Here is a 24117-nt window from a genome sequence, read left to right as displayed (position 1 = left end):
CTCCATCTTCACACGGCCTTCTCTTCTGTTACGGCAATCTCCCTCTGCCTCCCTCTTTAGGGATACAAATGACTGCATTTCCGGCCCATCAGATAATCCAGGATGATACCCCCATTTCAAGATCCTTAACTTAAGCACATCTGCAAAGACCCTTTTCTTGCCATATGATGTAACACTTACAGGTCCCAAGGATTAGGACGTGCATACTTTTGTGGGGCCATTTTTCAGCCTAACACAGTTTCTTACTTTCACCATCCTCCTCTGCTGATGCGCAAATGTTTCCTTTTCAGTGATCTGATTCTTAAAATTACTTGATTTTACTTCATCTGTCTAAAATCTTGTTTCTCCACATTACTGACACGACCTTGAAGTGTCTCCCCTTCCGCAGCGGCGTCCAGGTTGAACGCGGGGGACGGAAGGCGTTCCTGCCCACCCCTCACTCTCGCTTCTCATCCTCGGCCCAATATTTCTGTTCCCTGGTCTCTGCCCCCAGCCACTGCGGTCTTGTTCCCTCTCCCTGTATTCCTTACTGGCACACTGATGCATGAACATCAAAGGTGCCTTCCTTCTAAGGGACAGCAGAGTACAGGAGGGATACCTGTGAGCTCCAACTTGCCTAGCACGTCATTTTCCTTGGTCACTGGCCATTCACCTTTGAAAACCCAAACAAGCGCACCAGACTACAGTGGAGACTGCCTTTCTTTGGAGGGAAGAGCGGTTTTAAGCTTGATCCTAACGGTAATGAATCCATCAGCAGTTTTAGTATCAAGAAAAATTAACTGACATTCAAGAGCAGCAGCTCCTGAATCTTTCAGATTTATATCCAGATAAAAACAGATGTCTGCAAAGTTGCATCGTAAATGATGCAGGATTCATGCTCCTGGTTATTTTCTTGCCACTGAAGAAACACTGCATTTTGGAAGCCCTGGACATGTGGAGAGTGACTCCATGATGATATCTCAGACCTGCAGCTTATCCAGGCTGGCTTTCTCCACAGGATCCAGGGTGCAAAAGAATAATGCAGCATTTGGGTTTTTTAAATTGAGCACAGCTGATGAACGTGTAGACGTTGATTCCTTCAGTGATAGAGTCAGCCTCCCCCTGGGTGGTGGGAGCCAACGAGTGAGCACACACCATGTTCAAAGCCCCATAGCCGCCTTGCTCTCAATGATATTCCCCTTAGGCTTGGGCCTGACCTCACCCATGAAATGGACAACCACCTGGTTATCAAAGCCTCCTCTACCTCAGCAGGTATCCCTTATCACAGACTTTACATCAAGATCCATTTTAATTGAGTATGGACACATCAAGAGTGCCATCTCCTAGGTTAAAGACAAAAATATTTCTCGTGGCACCAAGCTTCCTAACCCATAAGCCGCCGCAGCAGTAGCTGGCTCAATGATGCAGAACACACAGAAACCAAGAATGGTTCCAGAGTCGTTAGCGGCCTGACTCTAGGAATCATTCATGTGAGCTGGTGCTGTGATGATGACTGTTTTGTTAGTTTCCCTAGAGTAAGTTTTTGTAGTTTCCTTTGTCTTTATGACAATCACAAAAGTTACTTCCTCTGAATTTAAGAGTTTTATCGCATTTGGAAGCTTGACCTATTTACTAATGTGAAAACTGCATCTTATCTATTCTATCTAATCAAATGTCTGGCTTTGTAAACTAGACTAGTGGGATTCAATGCCACTTGACTATTTGTACAGTCAAGATCAACAGATCTGTGCCCAATGTAACTTGAGTAGGCCTGTTATCCTAATCACTGGCAGTGATATCCACTTTCCAGTGCCAGAAGATTTCCACGAGAAACTGATGGTGTCAAGACTGATGATAAGAACAGGTGCCTTCAGTGAGGTCTCTGAGTAGGACAGGTTTGGCTTGTTTGAGAAGAGACACTAATTGTGTTGTGGTCAATAAGTAGAGCAATTTCATAGAATCTATTCTTTATAAAGCTCAGTTCTGACTTGGATTCTTTGATAAGGTAAGTTCTGACCCACAGGTAGTTGGGTTTTGCTGCACTCTGTTGAGGGTTGGGTTCTTGGGAAAGCACTCTCACGTTTAAAGTACAGAATGTCTACTCAGAAATGCCCTTGGGATCAACACCTGAGGGAGGGGGAGGAGACAAGAGGATAGGGTAGAGGGAGAAGTTTCTGCAGTGCAGGCCCATCCAGAGCCGCAGCCACTCCGTCGTGTGCTCTGGAGCTAGAATGGCCCTTCATCTGTCAGTCCCTGGATGTGGACTGGCTAAGGTGAGAGGATTCTCTGCAGCCGGGGAAACCCTTGAAGAGGCTGCGAACTGAAGGCTCTCTACCAGCAACACTGGCCCAGGAGCTGGGGCAAAGGGTCCTTCAGGGAAGGGGGATCTGGGCAGCGTGGCTCAGAATCCACCACAACTCTGTTTTCTGGACCTTTCAAGTCTGATTATCTGTTGTATGCATCCTACCTTACCTGACCAGGTACTGTAGTTATCAGGATACACAGAAGAAAAATAAAGATGAAGCCTTAAGGTTTTGGGGGCCATATTACCCTTTAAGAATATGCTATAAGCCATGTATACCTTTGCGTGCAAACATATGAAAATTTCTGCACACAATTCTAAGGGGGTCACAGACCCCCCCACCCCCACCCCAGCTTTCACGGACCTCAGGTTAAGAACTCCCAGTGAAGTGATCTAGCAGGGAACACATAATGGACGACGGAAAAGCTTAATACAGGAAAAAGAGAAACTCAGTAGAAGGTAGTTCCCCCACCCCCCATTTCTTAAGGTATCTGTTCTATTCTGTTTTCCAAAATCCCCTCCAGGATTACTGTTAACCTATTTAATACACATCTCAGAAGCAAGACGATGATGTCTAATAAGCCTTAGAGGAGCCATTAAACTGTGACTGTCAAATGATGAAGCAGGCCTCTCGCAATTCTGCCAACACCAACAAGCAGGCAGGTGAAGTAGTGGAACGGCTGCTGGTGGCATCAGCTAGAAACAGAGGCCTGCGTGGTCCTGCCCAGAATCTTTTACCTTTGCCCCACATGGCTCTAAACCTCTTTCAGCAAGCAAAATCACAAATGGCCCAGGCCCTCCCCCCATTCCCCACCCCCTCTTGCTTTAAGTGGCTTGGAAGTTAACAGCTCAATATTTGGCCTATTAAGAGCCTGATCCAAAAGGGTCCTTAGGAAGTAAGTATTCTCAAGAAGCTGGGGCTTGGAGAATAATATCGTTAGGCTACTGTACCACCCAAATGCACGCCACAGTCACGACTCACATCCTGATGCCTCCATACTGTGCCTTCAGCAAGCCCTAAGCTGTAGCCAGAACATCCCCGGAGAAGGGAGAATTGAACTTCCTTTTCTTTAAACCAGCAATGCCTTTTCTGGGTATATAGTCTCCCATTTTTTTTCTGCAAACAACAGTTTATACAGTTTCAATGAGGTAAATTGAAGACTGACTCTGGGGATAACAGCTGACAGGATTTAAGGTGAGCAATGCAGAATATTTTCCTTCCCTTGTTTTCTGTGAGGGTGATGAACCGTATTGTTAATCTGAGAAATTAAAAATATAAACGCACACTATCTCTAGACCAGTGGTTCTCAACCAGGGACGATTCTGCTCCTCCGGGGACATCTAGCAATGTCTGGAGAAATTTCTTGGTCATCATCAACTAGGGGAGGGGCTGCCAAACACCCTACAAGACACCTAACAGTCCCCGCGGCAAAGAATTATCTGGCCCTGAATGTCAGCAGAGTCACAGCTGAGAAACCCAGTTCTAGACCACGTGAGAGGTATTTCAAGTTTGGCTCAGAGGGAGCATTTCTGCTGCCCTGCCTTCCGGCAAGGTGAAAGTGGTCCTGATGATGGGAAAATGGTCACTGCCAGAGATTTCACTGCTTGTTCAAACTATACTGTGAGCACTTGGAAAGTCTCAGGGTAAGTGGGAGGCACCCATGAGCATGGAATCATATCGTGGAGCTGGATAGGCACAGCAGCGGGGCACAAACGGCTGCGGGCAGAGGCAAGCATGTGCTAAGAAGCAACATCTGACACTCATTCTGACAGCAACCTTAAATTTAGTGCTGGCAAACCTTAGGCATTCCTTAAAGTGCTATCTACAGAGAAAAGGGAATGTAATGCAAATGTTCAACACTAGGGAAATGTATGAGTCTATTACTGTCTACTGGAGGTTTTATCAATAGATTACATGATGTAACAAAAAAAATTATGAAAACACTCCAGTAACATGGCAAAGAGTCTAAAAAATAATGGCAACGGGTCCATTGTCGTTTTCCTTTAATATTAAAACATTGCAGTTGTTTTAATATTTGAAAAATTTATACATATTTGAAACATAGAAGGTGAAGACCGATAGTCAAAATGCCTTCTTTTAAGAAGATTTTTCTTTGGCACGTTTCCAAAGGCCACAGGAAGTCAGGCCCTGCAGTGGGTGTGGTGCCCAGAATCCAGGCCTAACTCATGACTTTATAACCATCAACCTTTGGACTAATGGCCCCGTGTGTACAATGATTACAAGTATGCATACATCCTGGTATTCTTTACTTCTGAATGAGAAAACTCAATGTGGTTTTGAAAATTCTTTCCAAAATGTTTATTTGCAGCTGAAGTTGTTCTTCCACAGATACTAAAAAGCATGGAAAAGGAAGATGCCCAGACTAGACCCCAGGGTGACCTTGGGAACACAAAGCTAGAAACTAACTACCACAAAGTGAATTCTCAAATACATGCTACTTCTTAAACAGGAGATTAAACAGTAACCTTGGGAAGGAAGGTTTGCCAAATATAAAACCAATAAAGGGGAGAAAGTAAATAACTCACCGGGAGTTATTATGATGAATATTACAGGCTCGGGCCATTAGCACCACAATGATTGGTCGAAAGGCTTTTCCTTTTCCATCAAAGTAGTATTCACACATATCCTTAAGTTCTGTTGTAGATATGAATAGTTCCTGAAACAAAGTTTCTCTGTGTCAATACAGCATCATAACTGCACAGTCAGTGGGATTTCTTTCACAAAACTTTGATTTTAGTGTATTCATTTCAACTGAGAAATTCAACACTCAGTAGGAAGCGGTTCCAATGTTGTGTGGCCATAAAGCCGGCTGTGTGTGGCTGGGCCACAAGCAATGCCTGGCTCGCCCCCAGGGCCCTCAGTGCTGGGGTGGGCACTGCTGCCGCCCCATGACTCCAAGCGACAGCAGACTGGGGGAGGAAAGCACCAGATGGCCAGTGACAGCTGGAGAGAGAAAGAAACAGGGCTGGTTGCAGCTTGGAAGATGGAGGGGAGAGGACAAATATGGGGAGTGTAGGAGCCAATGAAGCAGGAGGTCAGTGGGTATCGGGCTGGAAGACGAGACGTGGCCAGAAAGAAGAGCAGGGGTCAGAGTCTGGCTCAGCCGTTACTTAGCCACACAAGCCAAAGGTTCATAGGGAAAGTGTAAGACATGGTTTACCTGATGGCAAGGAGCTTCCAATTGAGTTGGGAAAGCAAAATTTTAAAAAATGTGAAATATTCAGTGAATAATATGGTGGTAACTTGAACAATGCCGTACGTTAAGTGCATTAAAGTTCAAAGAATGGAGAGATCAGTGTGGACGAGAAAAACTGAACATTTCATGGAGGAGATAAGCTTTGACTGGGGATTACAGGATAAGTAGGATTTTGATTTCTGAAGAGGAGGGAGAGCCTTCCTGGTGATGGGCATGTGTGTTTACTGTATCTGTCCCTCAGGGACTTGCTGGAGAGAACCAGAGCTTATGCCCTGGGAGCAATGGGAGCTACAAATGGACCCAAAGGACCTTCAGCAGGGCTCAAGTGAACACGGTCCAGCAGGCCAGCCACTCACTCCCTCAGTTACTGACTCAGTGCCAAGGACGATAATAAACGCAGAGGTTTCAAAGATAAATAGGACGGCCCCTTGCCTACAGGCAGCTCAGAGTCTAGATGGGGGAAGGAAAACAACATTGCGGGGGGACTGCTGTCACGGAGGTAAGTGCAGCTGCTCTGGGAGCACAACGGGGGCGTCTCTGGCTCAGGCTGAGGGCGGGAGGAGGAAAGCAGGGCTGGGGACTGAAGGCAAGAGGCAGACGAGACGAGGAGGGTGTGGAGGGGAAGAGGAGGCTGCATCGAGGATCCTTTCCGGGTTCCTGGGTGGCAGCCTCCAATCAACAGGACAAACAAGAGAAAAAACAATCTGTAGGAAAAGGCAGAGCTTCAGATCTGCCAAGTGCGAGACAGTCACGGACATGCCAGGGAGCTGCCCAGTGAGCAAAGTTTAGGAGAGAAAATTCCATCTGGACTGGAGGTATTATGTGGGACTCATGAGCATGGGAATGGGTAAACTGAAGACAGAGAGAGAAGAGGAGCCGACAGAACCCCAGGGACGGCACAATTAATAGGGGTGGGGTGGAGGGGACAGAGAGGAACCCAGGAAGCTGACTGAAGGATGGCCTAAGAGTCAGGAGGACGAGCAGAGTGCAGAAGCCAAGAGGTGGGTTTCACAGAGGGGGCTGTGGGGAACAGTGTCCAATGTTCAAAGAGCCCGGGAAGATACAAACCAGCAGTGCCCACTGGATTTGGTGGAGGGAAGCAAAGTCAGTTTCAGAGGAGAGGCTGGAAAGGAAGGCACAGTGCGATGGCGGAGCAGTGGTGAAGGGGCAAAAGAGAGAGAGAGGCCAAGAATACTGGAAGGGAAGGGGTAGGAGGACACAGGGTCAAGGGATGGTCCTTTAAAAGACAAACAGGAAGAAACTGGAGCATCCAAAATGGATCTGAAAGAGAATGAGTCTGCAGATAGACAGGAGAACAGGGAATTGCAGGAGGAGTTCCTAGGGCCCCGAGGAGGCAGAGGGGATGGGACTTAACCAGAGGTACAGGGACGAAGCTGGAAAGGAGGGAACCCTGACTTCACTGAGGTGGGAGGGGAGGAGGCCGGCATGCAGCAGTGTGGGCTGCAAACGGCCCAGAGCAGGCGTTCAGGGAGTTCCTCCTTCATGGCCTCTGCTTGGTCCACTGGACAGGAAGTGGTGGAAACAGGAGAGTCGGGTGGGGGCTGCAGGGGCAAAGTGCAGAACCTTGAAACGGGAAGGAAGCTGACCAGGGGCACGTGAACATTTCTGGGCAGCATCTGAGAATCCACGTGAGGCTGGGGGCCACTGAAAATTTTGGGAAAAGAATGCTTAGCGAAGAAAGCCCTATTTGGGTCAGCCTGGCACTGATATTCAGAACCCGACAGGAAGACAGTAGCAGGAGTCACCGGAGGCTTCATAGCCTCACCAGGCCTGGAGCACGGGATGGATTTGGCAAGGAAAGGTTAGATGACTCTTTGGACGTGTACCTGCTGCCTGTACCTTTTTTTTCGGTTTCCCAATTCTGCCATCACCCCCCTCTGGACAGTAACTTGCACTGCATCCTCCACGATGCCCCACACTTGTTGCTCAAGAAACATTTGAAACCTGACATTTGGGAATCAAATCTGCAACAGCACGGCACACATGTGAAAACCTGCACTGTTTGCTCATAATTCTAAGAAATCAACATTACTTTACAGCATCGTCAAAAATATCTTACCTTCCTGATGTCCTCGTACAGACCTTTCAAGTCTCTCCAGCCAAGGTTAAAAGGATCAGTGTATTTCTCACCGCTCCGTGTTCTACTACAGCAGCACACTGCTGGCGTCACGTGATGGAACCTGGAGAGGCAGAAATGCACACAGTGGAAGACTGAGCGTTACTTTACTGAGATAACTTCACTTTTAAGTAAGAATTATACAGACCTATGCATATATATACAGCAGAGTATGATGATGGAAAATTTAAGCCCAGATACTTGCTGGAAATTAAGTATGAATATAAAAAGGTCATTATAATTTAGAAAAACATAACAGAATTCTGATCTTGCTCAACAATACATCAATTTTTATAACCAGGACCCTGGGAACCCACAAAATCAAAGAAATATAAACCATGTTCATTGTGTTCTGAGTTTAAATTTTATACAGTTGGGCCTCCATACCTATGGGTTCCGCATCTGCGGATTCAACCAACCTCGAACTGAAAAAAAATATTTATATATATAAAAATATATATTTATATATATAAATATATAAACTCATAAAATTCCAGAAAGTTTCAAAAAACTAAATTTGAATTTGCCATGCTTGGTAACTATTTACACAGCATTTACATTGTATTTACAACAATTTGCACAGCATTTACATTGTATTAGGTATTATAAGTCACCTAGAGATGATTTAAAGTATATGGGATGAGGGGCTTCCCTGGTGGCACAGTGGTTAACAATCTGCCTGCCAATGCAGGGGACACAGGTTTGAGCCCTGGTCCGGGAAGATCCCACATGCTGCGGAGCAACTAAGCCCACGAGCCTGTGCTCTAGAGCCCGTGAGCCACAACTACTGAGCCCATGTGCCACAACTACTGAAGCCCTTGTGCCTAGAGCTTATGCTCCGCAACAAGAGAAGTCACCACAATAAGAAGCCCGTGCACTGCAACGAAGAGTAGCCCCCTCTCCCCTCAGCTAGAGAAAGCCAGCACACGTCAACAAAGACCCAACGCAGCCAAAAATATAAATAAATAAATAAATAAATTTAAAGTATATGGGATGGGGACTTCCCTGGTGGTGCAGTGGTTAAGAATCCACCTGCCAATGCAGGGGACAAAGGTTTGATCCCTGGTCCGGGAAGATCTCACATGCTGCGGAGCAACTAAGCCTGTGCGCCACAACTACTGAGCCTGCACTCTAGAGCCCGTGAGCCACAGCTACTGAAGCCCTCATGCCTAGAGCCCATGCTCCGCAACAAGAGATGCCACCGCAATGAGAAGCACATGCACCACAACAAAGAGTAGCCCCCCCCCCCGATCGCTGCAACTAGAGAAAGCCCGCGCACAGCAACAAAGACCCAATGCAGCCATAAATAAATAAATGTTCCTTTAAAAAAAATAAAGTATATGGGATGATGTGTGTAGGTTGTATGCAAATATTATAGGACTTGAGCATCCCCAATTTTGGTATCTGAGGTGGGGGCGTGGCTAGAACCAATCCCCCTCCACCATACCAAGGGACAACTGTATTCCCATTTTTTCAAAAGGCAGAGATCACACAGAGCAGATATTGTGGCACTTAGTTAAACAGCATATCCAATTTGTTGGACTAGCCCATCACAATTTAGAATAGAAATTTACTGGCAGTATGGCCAATAATTTTAGTTGCAATACGGATTATAAACTTACCGTGATATACTATACATATTTGGAAAGGCAGATGTTAAACTCTTCACAAGATTAAAATAGGACATCTATAAAATAAAAGTATTAAGAAACTTGTAAGAATATTTGTGAAAAACTTGTTTATAACACTAGATAAATTAAAACTCCCATAATTTATAATAAAAGTAACCTTTTAGTTGTCCATTTAGACTGCAGACTTTAGAAAAAAATAACAGTTTTCTTTCCTTATTACAAAAGCAATATTCGTCATTACAGAAAATATAAATATAAAAAAGCAGAAAATAAAAAGCATCTATAATCTATCCCTTCCCCCAAAGACTGCTCCATATTCACATCTATCTTTCCAGATCTGAAATTCCCTTCCATTTAGCTAAGAGTGGGCAGAGAATAGTAAGGATTAGTGTTGTTTACACTCTTTTAAAGTCTTAACTTGTTTTAAAACAAAGAATAATCAAGATCCCAAAAGCATCTGCCCAGACAGTGAAAAAGAAAGGATTTCAATGTTAAGGAAGAAATTTACAGTTACACAAACACTGCCTATTTCAAGCCACTGTTCCTGAATATACTTGGAAATGGTACTTCTTGAAAAGTAATGTCAACAAACAAGCAAGCCCAGCAGCACATTTTGATAATATTAATGAGAGATCAAGAACAACAAGAGACGACTTCTAAAGGATTCAGAGGTGGTGCCGACAAATAGTTCCAACAATTATTGTGCACAGCAGTGGGGACCCACAGATACAGCAGCTAACTTGAAGAATTCAGGGACACAGGCATTTCAAAAATTACTAATTTACTAATCTGATGTGTGAAGGGCTCTTACAGAATACTTGAAGAAAATATCTTGACAAAGGATGGATTTAGCAGTAGAAAAAGAAAACGAAGGTAATAAAGCCTTACAATGTGCTTTCACACTATTTGACTCTCACAACTACTTGTTCTTATACAGCCGGGGAACCTGAAATTCAGAAAAGTCTGAAAAACTGGTAATACGGGTATGTTTACAATATATCAAAAGAAAAGAGCACCTACAGCACTGTGTGCATTATGTGATTCCACTAAAAATGTGTACACCCACACACAAAAAATCAGAAAACAGGGTTTAGAAGCATATAAACCAGGCTATTAAAAATCGTTATTTTGGAATAAATAGGATCGTGGGAGCTTTTTGATTTATTCTTTTAAAATTCATATTTTCTGAATTTTCTTTAGTGAACACACCCTGCTTTAGACATACTAAAATGACAATAAAGGTTGACTTTGCCAGGCAGGCAGTGGCCAAAGAAGGCGGTCCTGAGTTCTATTTTCACCATAGCATTATATTCATTAAACCAGTAAGGACATTTATGACACCCCAGGCATTAAAATGTCCTACGGAAAAGAAGTGATAATCCTTTCATTTTACCATTACATGACACTTAACCTACTTCTGTCAGCCTTCATGCGTGAATGATTCACACGAATTTAGGGTTTATTATGATGCTTATTCAGTCTGAGACCTAACCTCTAACTTGGGGTGAAGAGTTAAAATTACACAGCTAGTACAGAGGCTCTTAACTGGGCAGTGCAACAGTGTAGCTTGTTGAAAGCCTGGAAGGTGGATCTTGGCTCAGATCCCAACATTTCCCGGTAGTTACCTTGAGACAGCTTTCTGATAATCTCTACTCACAGAGATGCTAAGATTAATTGAGAGATCATATGTAAGGCTCTTAGCTGTGTACATTTAATATGGTATGTACTCAACCAAGCTGTCTTCTGCTTTAAGAGTACCTTCAGGCGGGCTTCCCTGGTGGTGCAGTGGTTGAGAGCCGATACAGGGCACACGGGTTCCTGGCCCGGTCCGGGAAGATCCCACATGCCGCGGAGCGGCTGGGCCCGTGAGCCATGGCCGCTGAGCCTGCGCATCCGGAGCCTGTGCTCCGCAGCGGGAGAGGCCACAGCAGTGAGAGGCCCGCGTACCGCAAAAAAAAAAAAAAAGAGTACCTTCGGGCAATGTTTCCCAAAGTGAGGTTAGAGGTGCTCAGGAGAACAGGAAAGTATTCAAAGGGAGTGGTGTGACCGGAGCCACTTGGTGTGCCACTGCTAGCACAGGCAACAACCATCTCCCAATTCCGATTTTGTGTCTTTCCATCACATATTCTCCCTGAAAGTCAACCTTGCCTCTCATGAAGTTACTTTTTTTAAAAAAGAGAAAATGCTGAGTAAGAATCAAGACATACTGACAAGCGATTTGTTACAATCATATACACACTGGTTTCTGTCCTATTCCAAGATGTTTGAACACTACCAATGAAGAAGTTGAGAGAACATACAAACATCAGGAAAAATGGAGCTGTGCTGGGAGAGACGGGCGTGGCTTTACTGTTGTTGCTCTTCGTCCCCAAGGACTATCAGGCCCTATCGGACTTGAACTAGCCACAACACACCCTCCTGAGGCAGACACCAGAAGGCTCATGTATTTACAGTGAAAAATACCACTGACACGAATCAGAAATGCACGGTACTGGCATTACCAGCAAGGCTCCTCCTTGTGGTCATTAAGGCAGACATGGAAGACATCCAGCATATTCTCTCCAGGAAAGCACCCTTTCTGTGGCTAAGATAATTGTTTAATGGGCATGGAATTTAAAAATAAATAAATAAATAAGGAGCATCAAAGAAAAGAAGTATCAGTAGCATCAGTGGTGGGTGCATCCATCTCTCCAAATAACATCCTCATCTGCGGTACTGGAAATATCTGAAGGCTGGCTAGGACAGTACTGAAATGGATCCCAGCAGACTCTCTTTCTCCCATATCTCTCTTTACTGCCTAATCCATAGACTAGCCCAGCGGCCATTCTCTCTCCAAATGTCTATTTTGGATAAGTTGTGATTATGTATGCATATGTATCCCAAAGTAGACATTTAGAAATACTACATATTTCATATTGGGAAATGGTCTTTGATGGACACGGAAGAGTCCTAAATTCAAATAAACTTTAAAAAAAAATGAGCCTGGAGGATGAGAGGAGAACACATACAATTACTATGCGACCGGAGAAGTCTCTAAAAGGACAGTGAGTCCACAGGCCTTGCGTGGTTATGCTTACCAGTACGAGCCTAGCCTGTGGTACGCCAGGAATTAATCACTACAAAGTGCGGCAAAGGACTCACAGAGCCATAGAAACTTGTCAATACACAGGAGCTAAACTGACCGGAAAGGGAGAAAAATGAGATGGAGTCCAAAGGCAGCAGGGGAGAGCGTCAGGGAGTCACGGTTAGTGCTCAGATTCTGCCTCTGCTTCAAGAAGTCATAGGTCGATTTAAAAATCAATGTTTCTCCACTTGCGACATCCTCAGGCCTCTTCTCCTTCCAGCCCGTCCAGGTGTGCCCTCCCTCCGAAACAACTACCGCAGGACTGAACTCCGGTCCACTCTAAGCATCAGCCCTGCGTTCTCCACGAGACTTTTCCGCCTATTCCGAGGCTACCCGGACCCTCCGTATCTCTGAGCGCTCAGAGCACCTTTTGCTCTAAAATCCCGATTAAGTTCTGTTGCCCCCGAAGCCCTGGCTGTAACTCGAAAGGAAACACCTGCAGACGCTCTCCACGCTTTACGCATACCCCAAGAGACCACTGGGCCACACCTGCGTTTCCCCGGGACCTGGCTTCTCACCGCCCCTTCCCCACACCCGAGACGCTCCCCTGTCCCCAGGACACGGCTCTGCAGCCCCGCGCCGGTCGCCCACCCCTCGGTTCTGTCCCGTCCTCGGTGCCCCGCCAGCCCTGGGTCGCGTCCCAGCGCAGCCTCGCAGCCCCCGCCCGCCGCTCGTGCAGCTCGCCCTCATTCATTCTGCGGCGCCGCTGTCATTAGTGCGGTGACCTCTGCGCCCAGCTACGGCGCGCGCTACCCGGCCTCACCTGCGCGCGGGATGCAGCGGCTGCGGCGGCGCGCAGCCCGGACAGTCCCGCGCGGCCGAGGGAGCCGGGCCCGGGACTCCGCGCCGCCGGCCTCCAGGAGCAGCCGCGCCGCCACCGCCACCAGCACGAGGCCATGGTCCGCGTCTGAAAGTCGCGGCAGAGCTACAGCTCCGCCTCTGGCCCGGCGGCCCCTCCTGCCGGGACCCGGAGCCGGAAGCCCGGCAGCGGAAGAGCTTCTGCCTCGCCAGCCCCGCCCCTTCTCGCTTCTCCCGAGGGCGCGTCCCGCCCCGGAGGAGGAGGAGCGGCCGCAGGGGGCTGAGCGGCGGTGGGGCGGCTAGATCCCCTCGTAACCCCGCCCGCCCGCCCGCCCGCCGCTGGCTCGGGAGAAACTAGCGTGATCTTCCTTCTGGGGAGCGGCCTCCCCCGACCCCGCCCAGCCGGTGCCTCCAGCAGTCTCCGCAAAAATGCACCCGTGTTAGACCGGCTGTCATCTAGAAATGCTACAGGGCGCCCGACGAACAATCACGAACTTTCCTGTTGCGTATTTAGGCAGAAGTAGGACGCGAAGCATCGGGTTCCTGTCGTGCTGCCTAATCCGGAGGCTCCAGTTTCCGCGGCTGCTTCTCTTGGGTGTTACCTGCCACGCCGTCGTCTGCTCGTTATGGCGACCTGGCCTTGCAGGAAGTGCCAGCCTTTTGCGTCTTTACAGTAACAAGTCAAACCCCGAGCAGGGCTATTGTGAAAGAGAAGTTAGATTAGCCTCGTCTCTCGACTTCTGGACGCTCTCCTCTGAAAACCTTATAGGTATATTGTGGCCTAGTTTGGCAATCTTGCTCACATCTGGATATGTGAGTCCCGCTCGTGGGTGTACTGAGCTGTGCGAAGTTGTTTAATATTTGGTAATGTTGAACCTACTTGTAACCAGCCCGGGGAATACTGGAGAATGGACAGGATTAATGCCCGTTAAGGGTTAGAAAGACCTTTCCTTAATTCTGTGGCCAGATCTACTCTTCTCATGGTAATGAGAGGGTGTCTTTATAAGAGAAGTGATATAATTAATCATTCAGTACATGCGTACAAACGCACAAAGCCTATCAGAGAAAGTGTAAGCATTGGGGATACAGAAATAGAAGAAGCTTAACTCTGTCCTCAAAAAATTCACTCTTATGAGAAAATAGACCAGCAAACAGGCAAATGTGATGCTCTGATATTTTTTTCTTGTTCTTCTGACTCATGCATTTTGCATTAAAGAATGCAAGTACCCGTATAGCTGAGCACATTTTTACATTTATCTTCAAAATTTTTTTAACTGAATAAAAGCATATAATAAAGAAGTTTTTAAAAATGTCAGTTTTATTGAGGTTTTTTTTCCCCTAATTTTGAAGAATATTATATAAAAGATGTCAGGTGCTTTACAAATTAAGGTTGTTAATATGCACCTGTGGCTTATCTTGATCTAGGTTTATGTATTAAGAAATATCCACAGGTGGGGGCTTCCCTGGTGGCGCAGTGGTTGAGAGTCTGCCTGCCGATGCAGGGGACACGGGTTCATGCTCCGGTCTGGGAAGATCCCACATGCCGCAGAGCGGCTGGGCCCGTGAGCCATGGCCGCTGAGCCTGTGCGTCCGGAGCCTGTGCTCCGCAACAGGAGAGGCCACAACAGTGAGAAGCCCGCATACCGCAAAAAAAAAAAAAAAAAAAAAAAAAAAAAAAGAAATATCCACAGGTGGAGTTGGCCAAAATAGAGTGTTGCAGTAAACACTTGTACTTGCAACAATCCTGTGACTTAGAATATTTTCATTTGCCCTTTTTTTATAGGTAGAGAAACAGATATATAGGAATTAAGTGTCTTGCCCAAGCTCACATAGTTGGTAGATAGAGCACTACACAATTCTGTTATGCCATTTTCATTTAGAAATTGTTTACCCAGATTAAAACAATAACCTAGCTCTTAAAAAGATGTAATTTGGCAAAGCTAAGTAGGGGGGAAGGCAGATGAAATTTGTGAAGGCCTCCACCATTATAGTATAGCTAAACTTCCCATGAACAATAACCCACCAACAGGACATGCAGAATACAAAGTAGTTCCTTTGACCCAACTAGGCCAAGCATGAGTCTAGAAAGTTAAAATATTGTCTAAGCTGTGCAAGTAATTGCCAAAGAACAGACTCCTCTCGTGCACAGTCTAGAAATGGCTTGGGCCTTTTTGACTGCACTTATACAAATGAAACAACTAGTCACACTGATAAAAATGGAATAAGTGTACAGTTGAAACATTTTCAAAGTTATTTTGATATTGGAGAATTGGCTACACTCGAAGACATTTTATTTCCATAATGATGATACTGTTCAAAACATTAGGTAGGACCAGGTTTTACAGCCAAGGAGAGATTACATACAAAATATAACCATATATTGTTTCATAGTACTGCATAGAAACACCTCATCCTGATGTTATTAGATAACTGATAAATGAATTATCAATGTAACTCTGGTAACATTGATTGAGAGAAGAGTTGCACTGAAAGGTGAGCAATTTTTGTGCATTTCATATTCTTAGACCAAACTGAATTCTGAAGACTTGAAATAATACCCTTATTTCTACTACCGATTTCTCTGAAATGTTAAGATAACGGGTTAACATGCATTTGGCATTTTCTCTGGGGTCTTAGTCTATGACTGATTAGTTCGCTAAATGTAACAAGGGTGAGGACTGGGTACCTCTGAAGCAATTAGTCTTTTTTGTTCCCTGGCCAGTGATCACAGGTGTTAGGTGATCAGCTGCCTTGCCAAAATGTGAGTCAATCAGTACAAAAAAATAAGTATTAGTGAAACGTTATATACTGCCCATGCTCTACTAAAATTTTAGAGCATCATAAAAGATAATGCATTAATTATATAATTTAGTCTATTTCCACACAGAGGCTCTCCTAAAAGAGGAGAAAATACACTATTGGATCATCTACTCCTAATCATAGTCAGGTTTTCTTGATGGATACTAAAATCTGTTTTTTGGTTGACTACCCATTTGTTCCCCCATGATGCTGCCTTATTCACCATGTACTTAGGGGAAAGTGTAAAGAGCTAAATCTGACCCACGTTTGCCTGGTTTTTACTCATATGGAGAAGATATAAGAATTCTCTTGTTTCTATTATAACTGACATTTAGTTCACCTAGGCTTGTGTGGAATAAAAAAGGAGTTATTCCAAACAATAGAACAAATTGACATGATGCCACCTTTCTCCACTGATTCAAAATATTGTTTTCATTATATAGGGAATTCTTACATTACTTTGGACTGTTTCTGTGCTTTTTATGGAGTCCCATTGATTTTTGCATCTATTTTGGGGATAGCATTATTTTTGGGGATAGTTATTTTTACAACTTTTAAAATGATAAAGAAGCTCCCATTTCTGTTATTTAAAAAAGTGTTTTCTCAGATTTACACTTTCTTTCTTCAAAAAAAAATCCTACTACGATTTTTGACTGTATTTCCATTATGTTTAGTAAATAATTTGATTGGATTTCCATTATGTTTAGTAAAAATTTGGTGACAGTGACATCCTGATAATATCTCTATCCAGAAACATAGGTTTTTGTGTCCCTTGTTTTAGTAATACACCTGTCCTCTTCTATTTTTTGTTTTAATTTGTTTGGATTAGGAAAACATTAAGATTTTAAGAATTGTACTTAAAAGTAAACATTTTCTAAGTATCTAAAGCATGCCCAAAGCTCTCTTTTTTTCTCTACAGCTTTTTAAATAAAGTATATGGGCTTTAGTGCATGGACTTCATGAAACATAGTTTATCTCTTTAGAGGCAATTTTTAGAATTCTAGCCCTGTGAACAGGCACGTATCAAACGTTTTGAAGTTTCTGATGGGATTGGAAGCAGTTTTGTACATTTAGTAAAACATCTGTTGCCTGGTTTAGAGTTATTTATGTATGTATCTGTTTCCTTCAATTAATTATGATTTTTCTGAAGGGCAGAAAGAATGTGATTAAGTGTCAAATATTTTTTTGGTTGGATCTACTGGATTGGCCAGTACTGTAATTCTGATACTGTAATGCAGCTCACCTCATTTTATTCATATATTCTTATTTATAAATAAATTGCACATCCCGTTGGTCTCCCATAAGTGAAAATCTTTGAAGACAGGGTATGTGTCTTGTTTTAAACTTTTTTCATCTCCCATCTTCTTGGACAGTTTAATATACTGTAATATATGAATATTGAATAGATATGGTTGAAAATAAGTCTTTAAATAACAAAGTATGAACAAAGTAGTAGTTTAAGTTGATTTTGTTAAACAACTGTAGGCTTTCTAAGGACGATTAATGCTGTATATGCAACAAATGAGAACATTAAGAAGGGTTGTCTTTTTTCTTTTATCAGCTGTGTTGCCAATTGATCCTGTTAAAGAAAATTATGTGCGTAAAGTGAAAAACTGTGTTTTCTCAATTGCCTTCCCCACTCCTTTCAAATCAAGAGTACATCTTGTAGCAGTTTCAAAGGTTAGGCTTTACTTTTTCACAACACTTAACTCACTATAACTTTTGTCTAAAAAATTAGTAATATTTTTTTCAGAGTTAAATTGTTAATCTATTGATAAATGATTATCTTTGTGTTTAAAATTTGTAACTTGGAGAATGTCATTCTTAGAAGTCACTTTTTGATACTTATTCCTGGAGCCTAGTACTCAGTTTCATTTTAAAGTTATCTTACAAGGAAAACACACTTTTGTGGAAAAAAGGGGTAAATGAGTTAAATTCTTAGAAAGGGGCTCCAATAACAAATTCTAAATTATTCTCTCATGATATAGATGAATTTGGGATAACAATAGGACATTTATTTTTTTCTAGTTCCTTTAAAGAATATGTACTAGGAAGAATATTATTTTACCATGCATAATAAGAAAGCCATAACAATTTTAGAACTATCTAATAGACCTAATTTTCCCAAGTAGCATAAATAATCCTAGAAAGTATGGTACATCTCTTCTGAGAAAATATTAATGTAATTTTGGAAGAAGTTTATCCTTTTAATTTTCTTTTTTCCATAAAGTTTATTTTCTCAAAAACTATTAAAGGATTACTTAAGTTTGTAAGAAGATTTTTCTTTTCCTGCCTCAGCAAGTGCTAGAAGATATTTTGGACCTTGATTTATCTGTCTCAGAAACAGATGATTTTATCCAGCTTGTAAGTGGCGAAAAGATAGTACCTGGATCCATTCCATTGGCTCACAGATATGGGGGCCACCAGGTAAGAGTAGCACCAATATCACTTCCTTATGCAAATATAAACAGCTGGTAGAAATGCTATCCTATTGAAGAAGTTATTTTGCATTAATTTCTAATATTAGTGTATTGAGACTTCAAGAAGATGTTTCTAAAAGAATGTGTCATATATAGATTAGCTGATGTGATTTCTTGTGATAAAGCTAGGGTGTAAGTTTTTCTAATGGAATTGAGAAAACTGGGGCAGCACACTATAACATTTCTGTGATTATCGCTAGAGAATTCATTCAGTGGAGTTTTGGCAAGAGATTTAGGCAAAGTCAGGCCACACAGTGAGTCAATATAAAAGCCTCAGAAGGGCAAATAGAATATAATTTTGCCAGGATAGCTGTAGAACATTTTTAGAACTGCTAGAAATTAAGTCAGGCTTAATTGGGGATGTTATACATGCTGAAGCAATTAAGAAGGCACCTGCTAGAAATACGGCAAGACGTTGAAGCAAGTTCAATGTGTGGAATCTGATTTTAAAAAAAGGAGAGGAAACAGAACCAATTGTTGAAACTGCTGTGACTTTCTTGTGAGTTAAAGATTAATTGATTAATTTAAGAGAATAGAGTGATGTTTAACTTAGCAAGTAATTGTTGGCAATAATAATAATTACCCTCTTTTGAGCACTTTGGTGTGTTGGACACAATGCAAGGCATTTTGCGTATATTAACATTCATTCTTACAACCATCTGGCAAGGGTTTTCCCATTTTACAGAAGTGAAAGGTCAGTCTCAGTGAGATTAAGTTACTCAAACAAATTTCCACAACTAGTAAGTGGCACAGCTGGGAGCTGAACAACCACAAACAAATTTTAACAGAAAAGTTGGGAAACAGTTAACCATGTACATTCAAAAGCAATTTTTTCAGGTACAGTATGCTCCTGATTTTATATTGTATGTGTATAGTATAGGCAAATTTTCTACTAATAAATCATTCCTAGTTCCTATTCTGGAATTAAATAGATCAGTTTTCAGTATTCTACACCTAACAAACTTGAGCTCAGCTATAAGATGATGAAGAAATTAATTATATGTCTTAAATTTATGTTTTTTAAATGAATTTCAGTTACGTCTTATGGATTGAATTTTATTTTCACCTTTATTCAGGTTGTTGATTGTTATAATCTTAAAAATGCACTATTCCATTTTCAATTTTGACAAGGTAACTTTGATTATAAATTACAATAAAAACTTTAAAGGTTAATAAACATGAATAATTTTCCCTTTTAGTTTGGGATATGGGCAGATCAGCTCGGGGATGGAAGAGCCCATCTTATTGGAATTTACATGAACAGGTACTACATGTTTTCTTGAATAATAGCTTTTCTGCTCAATATTAACACAAATCTGCTAATATTTAGGTTTTTTTTTTTTTTTAAGGCAGGGTGAAAAGTGGGAGCTCCAATTAAAAGGCTCAGGAAAAACCCCATACTCCCGGTACTTCTTCTTTTTTTTTTTTAGTCATCTAAATAAAAATTGGTGTTATCTTAATTATAACTGAAAATCTTTTTTATCATATTACCCATAGAAATGGCGACGGCAGAGCTGTGCTTCGTTCCTCCGTGAGAGAATTTTTGTGTAGTGAGGCTATGTACTATCTCAGAATTCCCACTAGCAGAGCTGCAAGGTAATTCCTCTTCCCTTGAAGCTAACTTTCAGGACTGCATCATGTTATCTCCAGAAATGTGTCAGTCAAGTGAGCAGATAAACCCCCAATAGCATGATTTCTCATCGTTTCTTATAGTTTTAGTTACTTCTTGAGAGCTTGCTAGAAGTACAGTACAGTATAACTTTGTTTGATTCTCTTACCTTTCAGTCTGGTTGTAAGTGATGATGCAGTATGGAGAGATCAGTTCTACAATGGAAACGTTGTGAAAGAACGAGGTAATAGCGGTTCTTAGAACACTTACATAAAGTTAGACTGAGTTCTTCAGGAACAACAGAAATTGGGCATCTTTGCAGTCTTCTTAAAACATGACCTGGGGATCTTCATGATGTAATTTCAGTGTTATGATATTATAATAGAATATCCTTTCCCACACCCTTACATCACTAACCCATCCTTTTCTAACAACAAACTTCTGGGAAGTTAACCTGGGAAGTTTATGAACAGCCAGCAAAACATTATAAAGCCAGTGCATGAACATTCATATACTTCCTTCCCAGGAGACCCCCTCAGACTTTACCTCAGATCCTGATTGCTCTTACTTCATGTTTACTTCCAGTAAGTTCGGTTAACTTTTCCTTCAGCTTTTAGTAGGTCAGAAATAAATTAGAAAGGGGATGAGAAAGTGCCATAGAGCAGTGAAAAAGGAAGAGCGAGAGAAACTTGACTCTGAGTCTCTGGAGAGGCAGGAGACCTGAAAATCAATAAGAAACATATTTAACTATTTAAAATGCAGAGCTATTGAGAACCGCTGACAGCCCTACTTGCTTTATTGGGCCCCTTGGACATCACTGTGTTACGGGCCAGTGTTTTTACTGCTGTTTATAGTGATTCACCAAGAGAACATTTTATGTTCTTCATGCTTTGCGAAAAATATGTTTTGATAAGGTTTTCATAATAATCCCCCTAGAGTATTCATGTTAATTAAACATGAATTAAAGGTTATTTATCTTTAAGGCATCTCTCTCTCTCTCTCCTAATATTATCTGGATAAAATGCATACTATTACTGCACATGGGGCTTTAACAGCTATTTAGGTCTTTTTGTTTATGGTGATTGGAAATGAGATTCCGATCACAGACTGTTAATATGATGGGCACAATACTACTTTTATGTCTGTGACATGTATATTGTTAATGTGAATTTTTTTTTGGCCGCGCCTCATAGCCTGTGGGTTCAATCCTGACCGGGACCTGGTCGGGATTGAACCCAGGCCCTCAGCAGTGAAAGGGCAGAGTCCTAACCACTGGACCACCAGGGAATTCCCTGTTAATCTGAATTTTGAATTAGATGATTTGGAAACCAAACTGAATGGTTTCAAATTATCTCAAGTATTTCTCCTTTTTAGGCCGTTCATAGAATTTCCACATCTAAGTCATATACAGATATTTTGATTGTGCTTTTCCCTAATATTTGCCCAGCAGACACTGTAGGAAAAGAGCTGGACAGGCAAAAAGAATATGTGAAACCTCTAACTGGCTCTGTGGGAATTGATTTGTGACTTTGGGCAAGTCACATTTTCCCCCTGTTTCTCCAACTAAAATGAGGGGTTAGATGAGATGACACCTTCTATGTCTTTCAGTAATGACATTCAGTGATTCAATGGCTATTTATAAAGCAAACATTCAGAATCATCTATTGAGCTCTTTTTTTCTAAATGAATGTATTTTTATTGCTAAAAAAAAAAACCACATGAAAATAAATATTCAGATTACTAGCGTGAATGAGTCCTGACTATATGGATAACTTAGTCAACCCAGAAAATACTAATTAGCCCTTTTCTGTGCATACCACTGGACTCATCTCTGGGGGTCCAGGAGTAATAAGTATATACCGTGGTCCCTGGTCTTAAGAAACTCAGTCTTCAGACACTATAGCAATAGTGTCTATAGCAATAGACACTATAGACTCCATAGCAAATGAATAATAAATAATCTGAGGTTAGGAAAAGGGCAATCCGGTTAGCTTTATGGAGGAAGTGGGAATTGACCTTGAGCACAAGATTAGAAAGTTAGCAAGGATTTCAGTATGGAGAGAAGAGGGGTTGAGGCAGGGAGAAGTGAACAGAGGCCCAGAGGTAGCAGCGAGTATGGTGTTTCACTGAAGGACAGCACCAGCAGAGCAGCAGCTTTGTCATCTGGGATAGACCTCACCTTGACATGGAAACACGTGTCAGTACAGCATTCCTTATAAGAAAAAAGCGTGACTTCATTTACTAATTGTATTACTAATGTCTACGATCAGAACGGAAGGCGGAAATAGAAGGCTACAAACAATCACAAAATGCATAGATTCACTGTATTTCTTCAGCATATTCATAAGTTAGAACGTATGCAAATTTTTTAAATTGAAGTTAATTTCCAATTAGTTACACAAATGGAAGTCATGTACAGGGACTGTGCCACAGAAATATTCCACTAATTCTATATTTCAGGGTGAGGTACAGGGAAAAGGTCACAACTGAGGAGACAGTGGGAGCCTAACAGTTTAACCAAGTAGCATCTCACTAGGCTGGGGCCTCAGTATTTCTGAAGGTGTTGTGGTTCCTCACATTCTAACTGATTCAGGTGTAAAGAAAGACAGAAAAATCCTTGACCCTTTCTAGGATGTAAATTAATTGTTTTTCTGATAAATCCAATCACTGTATTCTTTTTTATTAAAGTCATTTCATTTTAAAGAAAAACATATGCTGTGTTTGCGTAGTTTAAAATAGTTTATGCTAAAATAAATGTTTCTTTTTCAGGTGCAGTAGTGCTGCGTGTTGCAAAATCATGGTTTAGAATTGGATCGTTAGAAATTTTGGCTCATTATGGTGAACTGGATTTACTAAGGTTAGAAAACCATTTTTTTCAATGGTAGAAGACAATTGAAAGAAATGCTTATTTATGTGCTGTGAAGTTAAAATATTTTTGGTTTTCTTGTAAGTAAAACCCAAACTTTCAATTAATAGATATTTTCAACACTTGCTGTGTGCCTAATATCGTGTGGGTTTCTATGAGGCTGAAAAACAAGGGTTTAGACCCAGTAGACCCTTTTCTCAAGGAATGCTTTTATCTAGTGTGCAACCCAGGTGGAACTGAGGGCCTCTGTGCTACCCAGACACCTGGGTGGAAGTGACTCAAACTGCCCAATTCTGCAATTCCCTTCCAAGTTCTGGGATTCCCAGGATGCGTCCTCTGTCTCATATGTCTTCTTTCCTGGACCCTGGTTTTGACATGTGTGTGATGCCTGTTTCATCCTGGGTTGACCCAGACATGAAGCTCAGTCCCTTCAACAGGACAATAGCAAACAAAGAACAGACTGAAATTGCACAAAGCACTTAAGAACAAACCTTACTGGAGATTTCTTCAGGGAAGACAGATGAATGGTTCCTTCAAAAGAGCAAAAGCTCTTCCCCTTGTGTCATGCAGTATATCTTCCATCAAACTCTGATGCCTTGGTGCCTGTGGAATCTGCACTCACAAAGTTTGTCTTCCTCAAACCAACTTAGCAGGACGTTTCTTCAAACAAAAACATTTACTCCCGACTTCCCTGGTGGCGCAGTGGTTAAGAATCCACCAGCCAATGCAGGGGACATGGGTTTGAACCCTGGTCCAGGAAGATGCCACATGCCGCAGAGCAGCTAAGCCTGTGCGCCACAACTACTGAGCCTGTGCTCTAGAGCCTGCGAGTCACAACTACTGAGCCTGCGTACCACAACTGCTGAGGCCCACATGCCTAGAGCCCATGCTCCGCAACAAGAGAAGCCACCGCAGTGAGAAGCCTGCACACCACAACAAAGAGCAGCCCCCGCTCACTGCAACTAGAGAAAACCGGCGCTCAGCAACAAAGTCTCAATGCAGCCAAAAATAAATAAATAAATTTTTAAAAATATTTACTCCTTTAAGAGGAATTCTGTTTCCATTTGTTAAGAGCATACAGTTCTAAAAAGCCATTAGAATATATAAGAAAAAAATTCTCTTAGACAAACCAGAATCATTTGGAATATGAATCCTACATTGTAGGTATCAGCTT

The 24117-nt window shown here is 42.4% G+C and overlaps 2 protein-coding genes across 7 annotated transcripts in view; one reads left to right on the top strand and one right to left on the bottom strand.

The window, feature by feature from the left end:
- Nucleotides 1-13476, bottom strand: part of PDSS1 (decaprenyl diphosphate synthase subunit 1) — a 64042-nt gene extending 50566 nt beyond the window's left edge. The window contains exons 1-4 of one of the 4 annotated variants that reach the window (XR_009561546.2): nt 13155-13476; nt 9259-9323; nt 7580-7700; nt 4829-4959 (exon numbers count right to left, since the gene is read on the bottom strand). Coding sequence is in view for 1 of the 4 variants with exons in the window: in XM_060293253.2 (XP_060149236.1) it covers nt 4829-4959; nt 7580-7700; nt 9259-9323; nt 13155-13289 (452 nt within the window). In the remaining 3 variants the exon portion in view is untranslated. The remainder of the gene's footprint in view (nt 1-4828; nt 4960-7579; nt 7701-9258; nt 9324-13154) is intronic. The other 3 variants (XR_009561552.2, XR_009561540.2, XM_060293253.2) reach the window with 3 other exon arrangements.
- The window catches only part of LOC115850215 (protein adenylyltransferase SelO-like), a 28446-nt gene continuing 17720 nt past the window's right edge, over nt 13392-24117 (top strand). For all 3 annotated transcript variants that reach the window (XM_060293202.2, XM_060293201.2, XM_070044808.1), the window contains exons 1-8: nt 13392-13958; nt 17550-17668; nt 18287-18415; nt 19668-19732; nt 19818-19874; nt 19966-20064; nt 20254-20321; nt 22847-22934. In XM_060293202.2, coding sequence (XP_060149185.1) covers nt 13652-13958; nt 17550-17668; nt 18287-18415; nt 19668-19732; nt 19818-19874; nt 19966-20064; nt 20254-20321; nt 22847-22934 — 932 coding nt within the window. In that variant the 5' untranslated portion in view covers nt 13392-13651. The remainder of the gene's footprint in view (nt 13959-17549; nt 17669-18286; nt 18416-19667; nt 19733-19817; nt 19875-19965; nt 20065-20253; nt 20322-22846; nt 22935-24117) is intronic.

The sequence above is a fragment of the Globicephala melas genome, chromosome 2 (genome assembly GCF_963455315.2).
Source record: "Globicephala melas chromosome 2, mGloMel1.2, whole genome shotgun sequence".
NCBI lineage: Eukaryota > Metazoa > Chordata > Mammalia > Artiodactyla > Delphinidae > Globicephala > Globicephala melas.
Note: the sequence above shows the minus strand (reverse complement) of the source record. Positions and strands in the feature narration are given on the sequence as shown.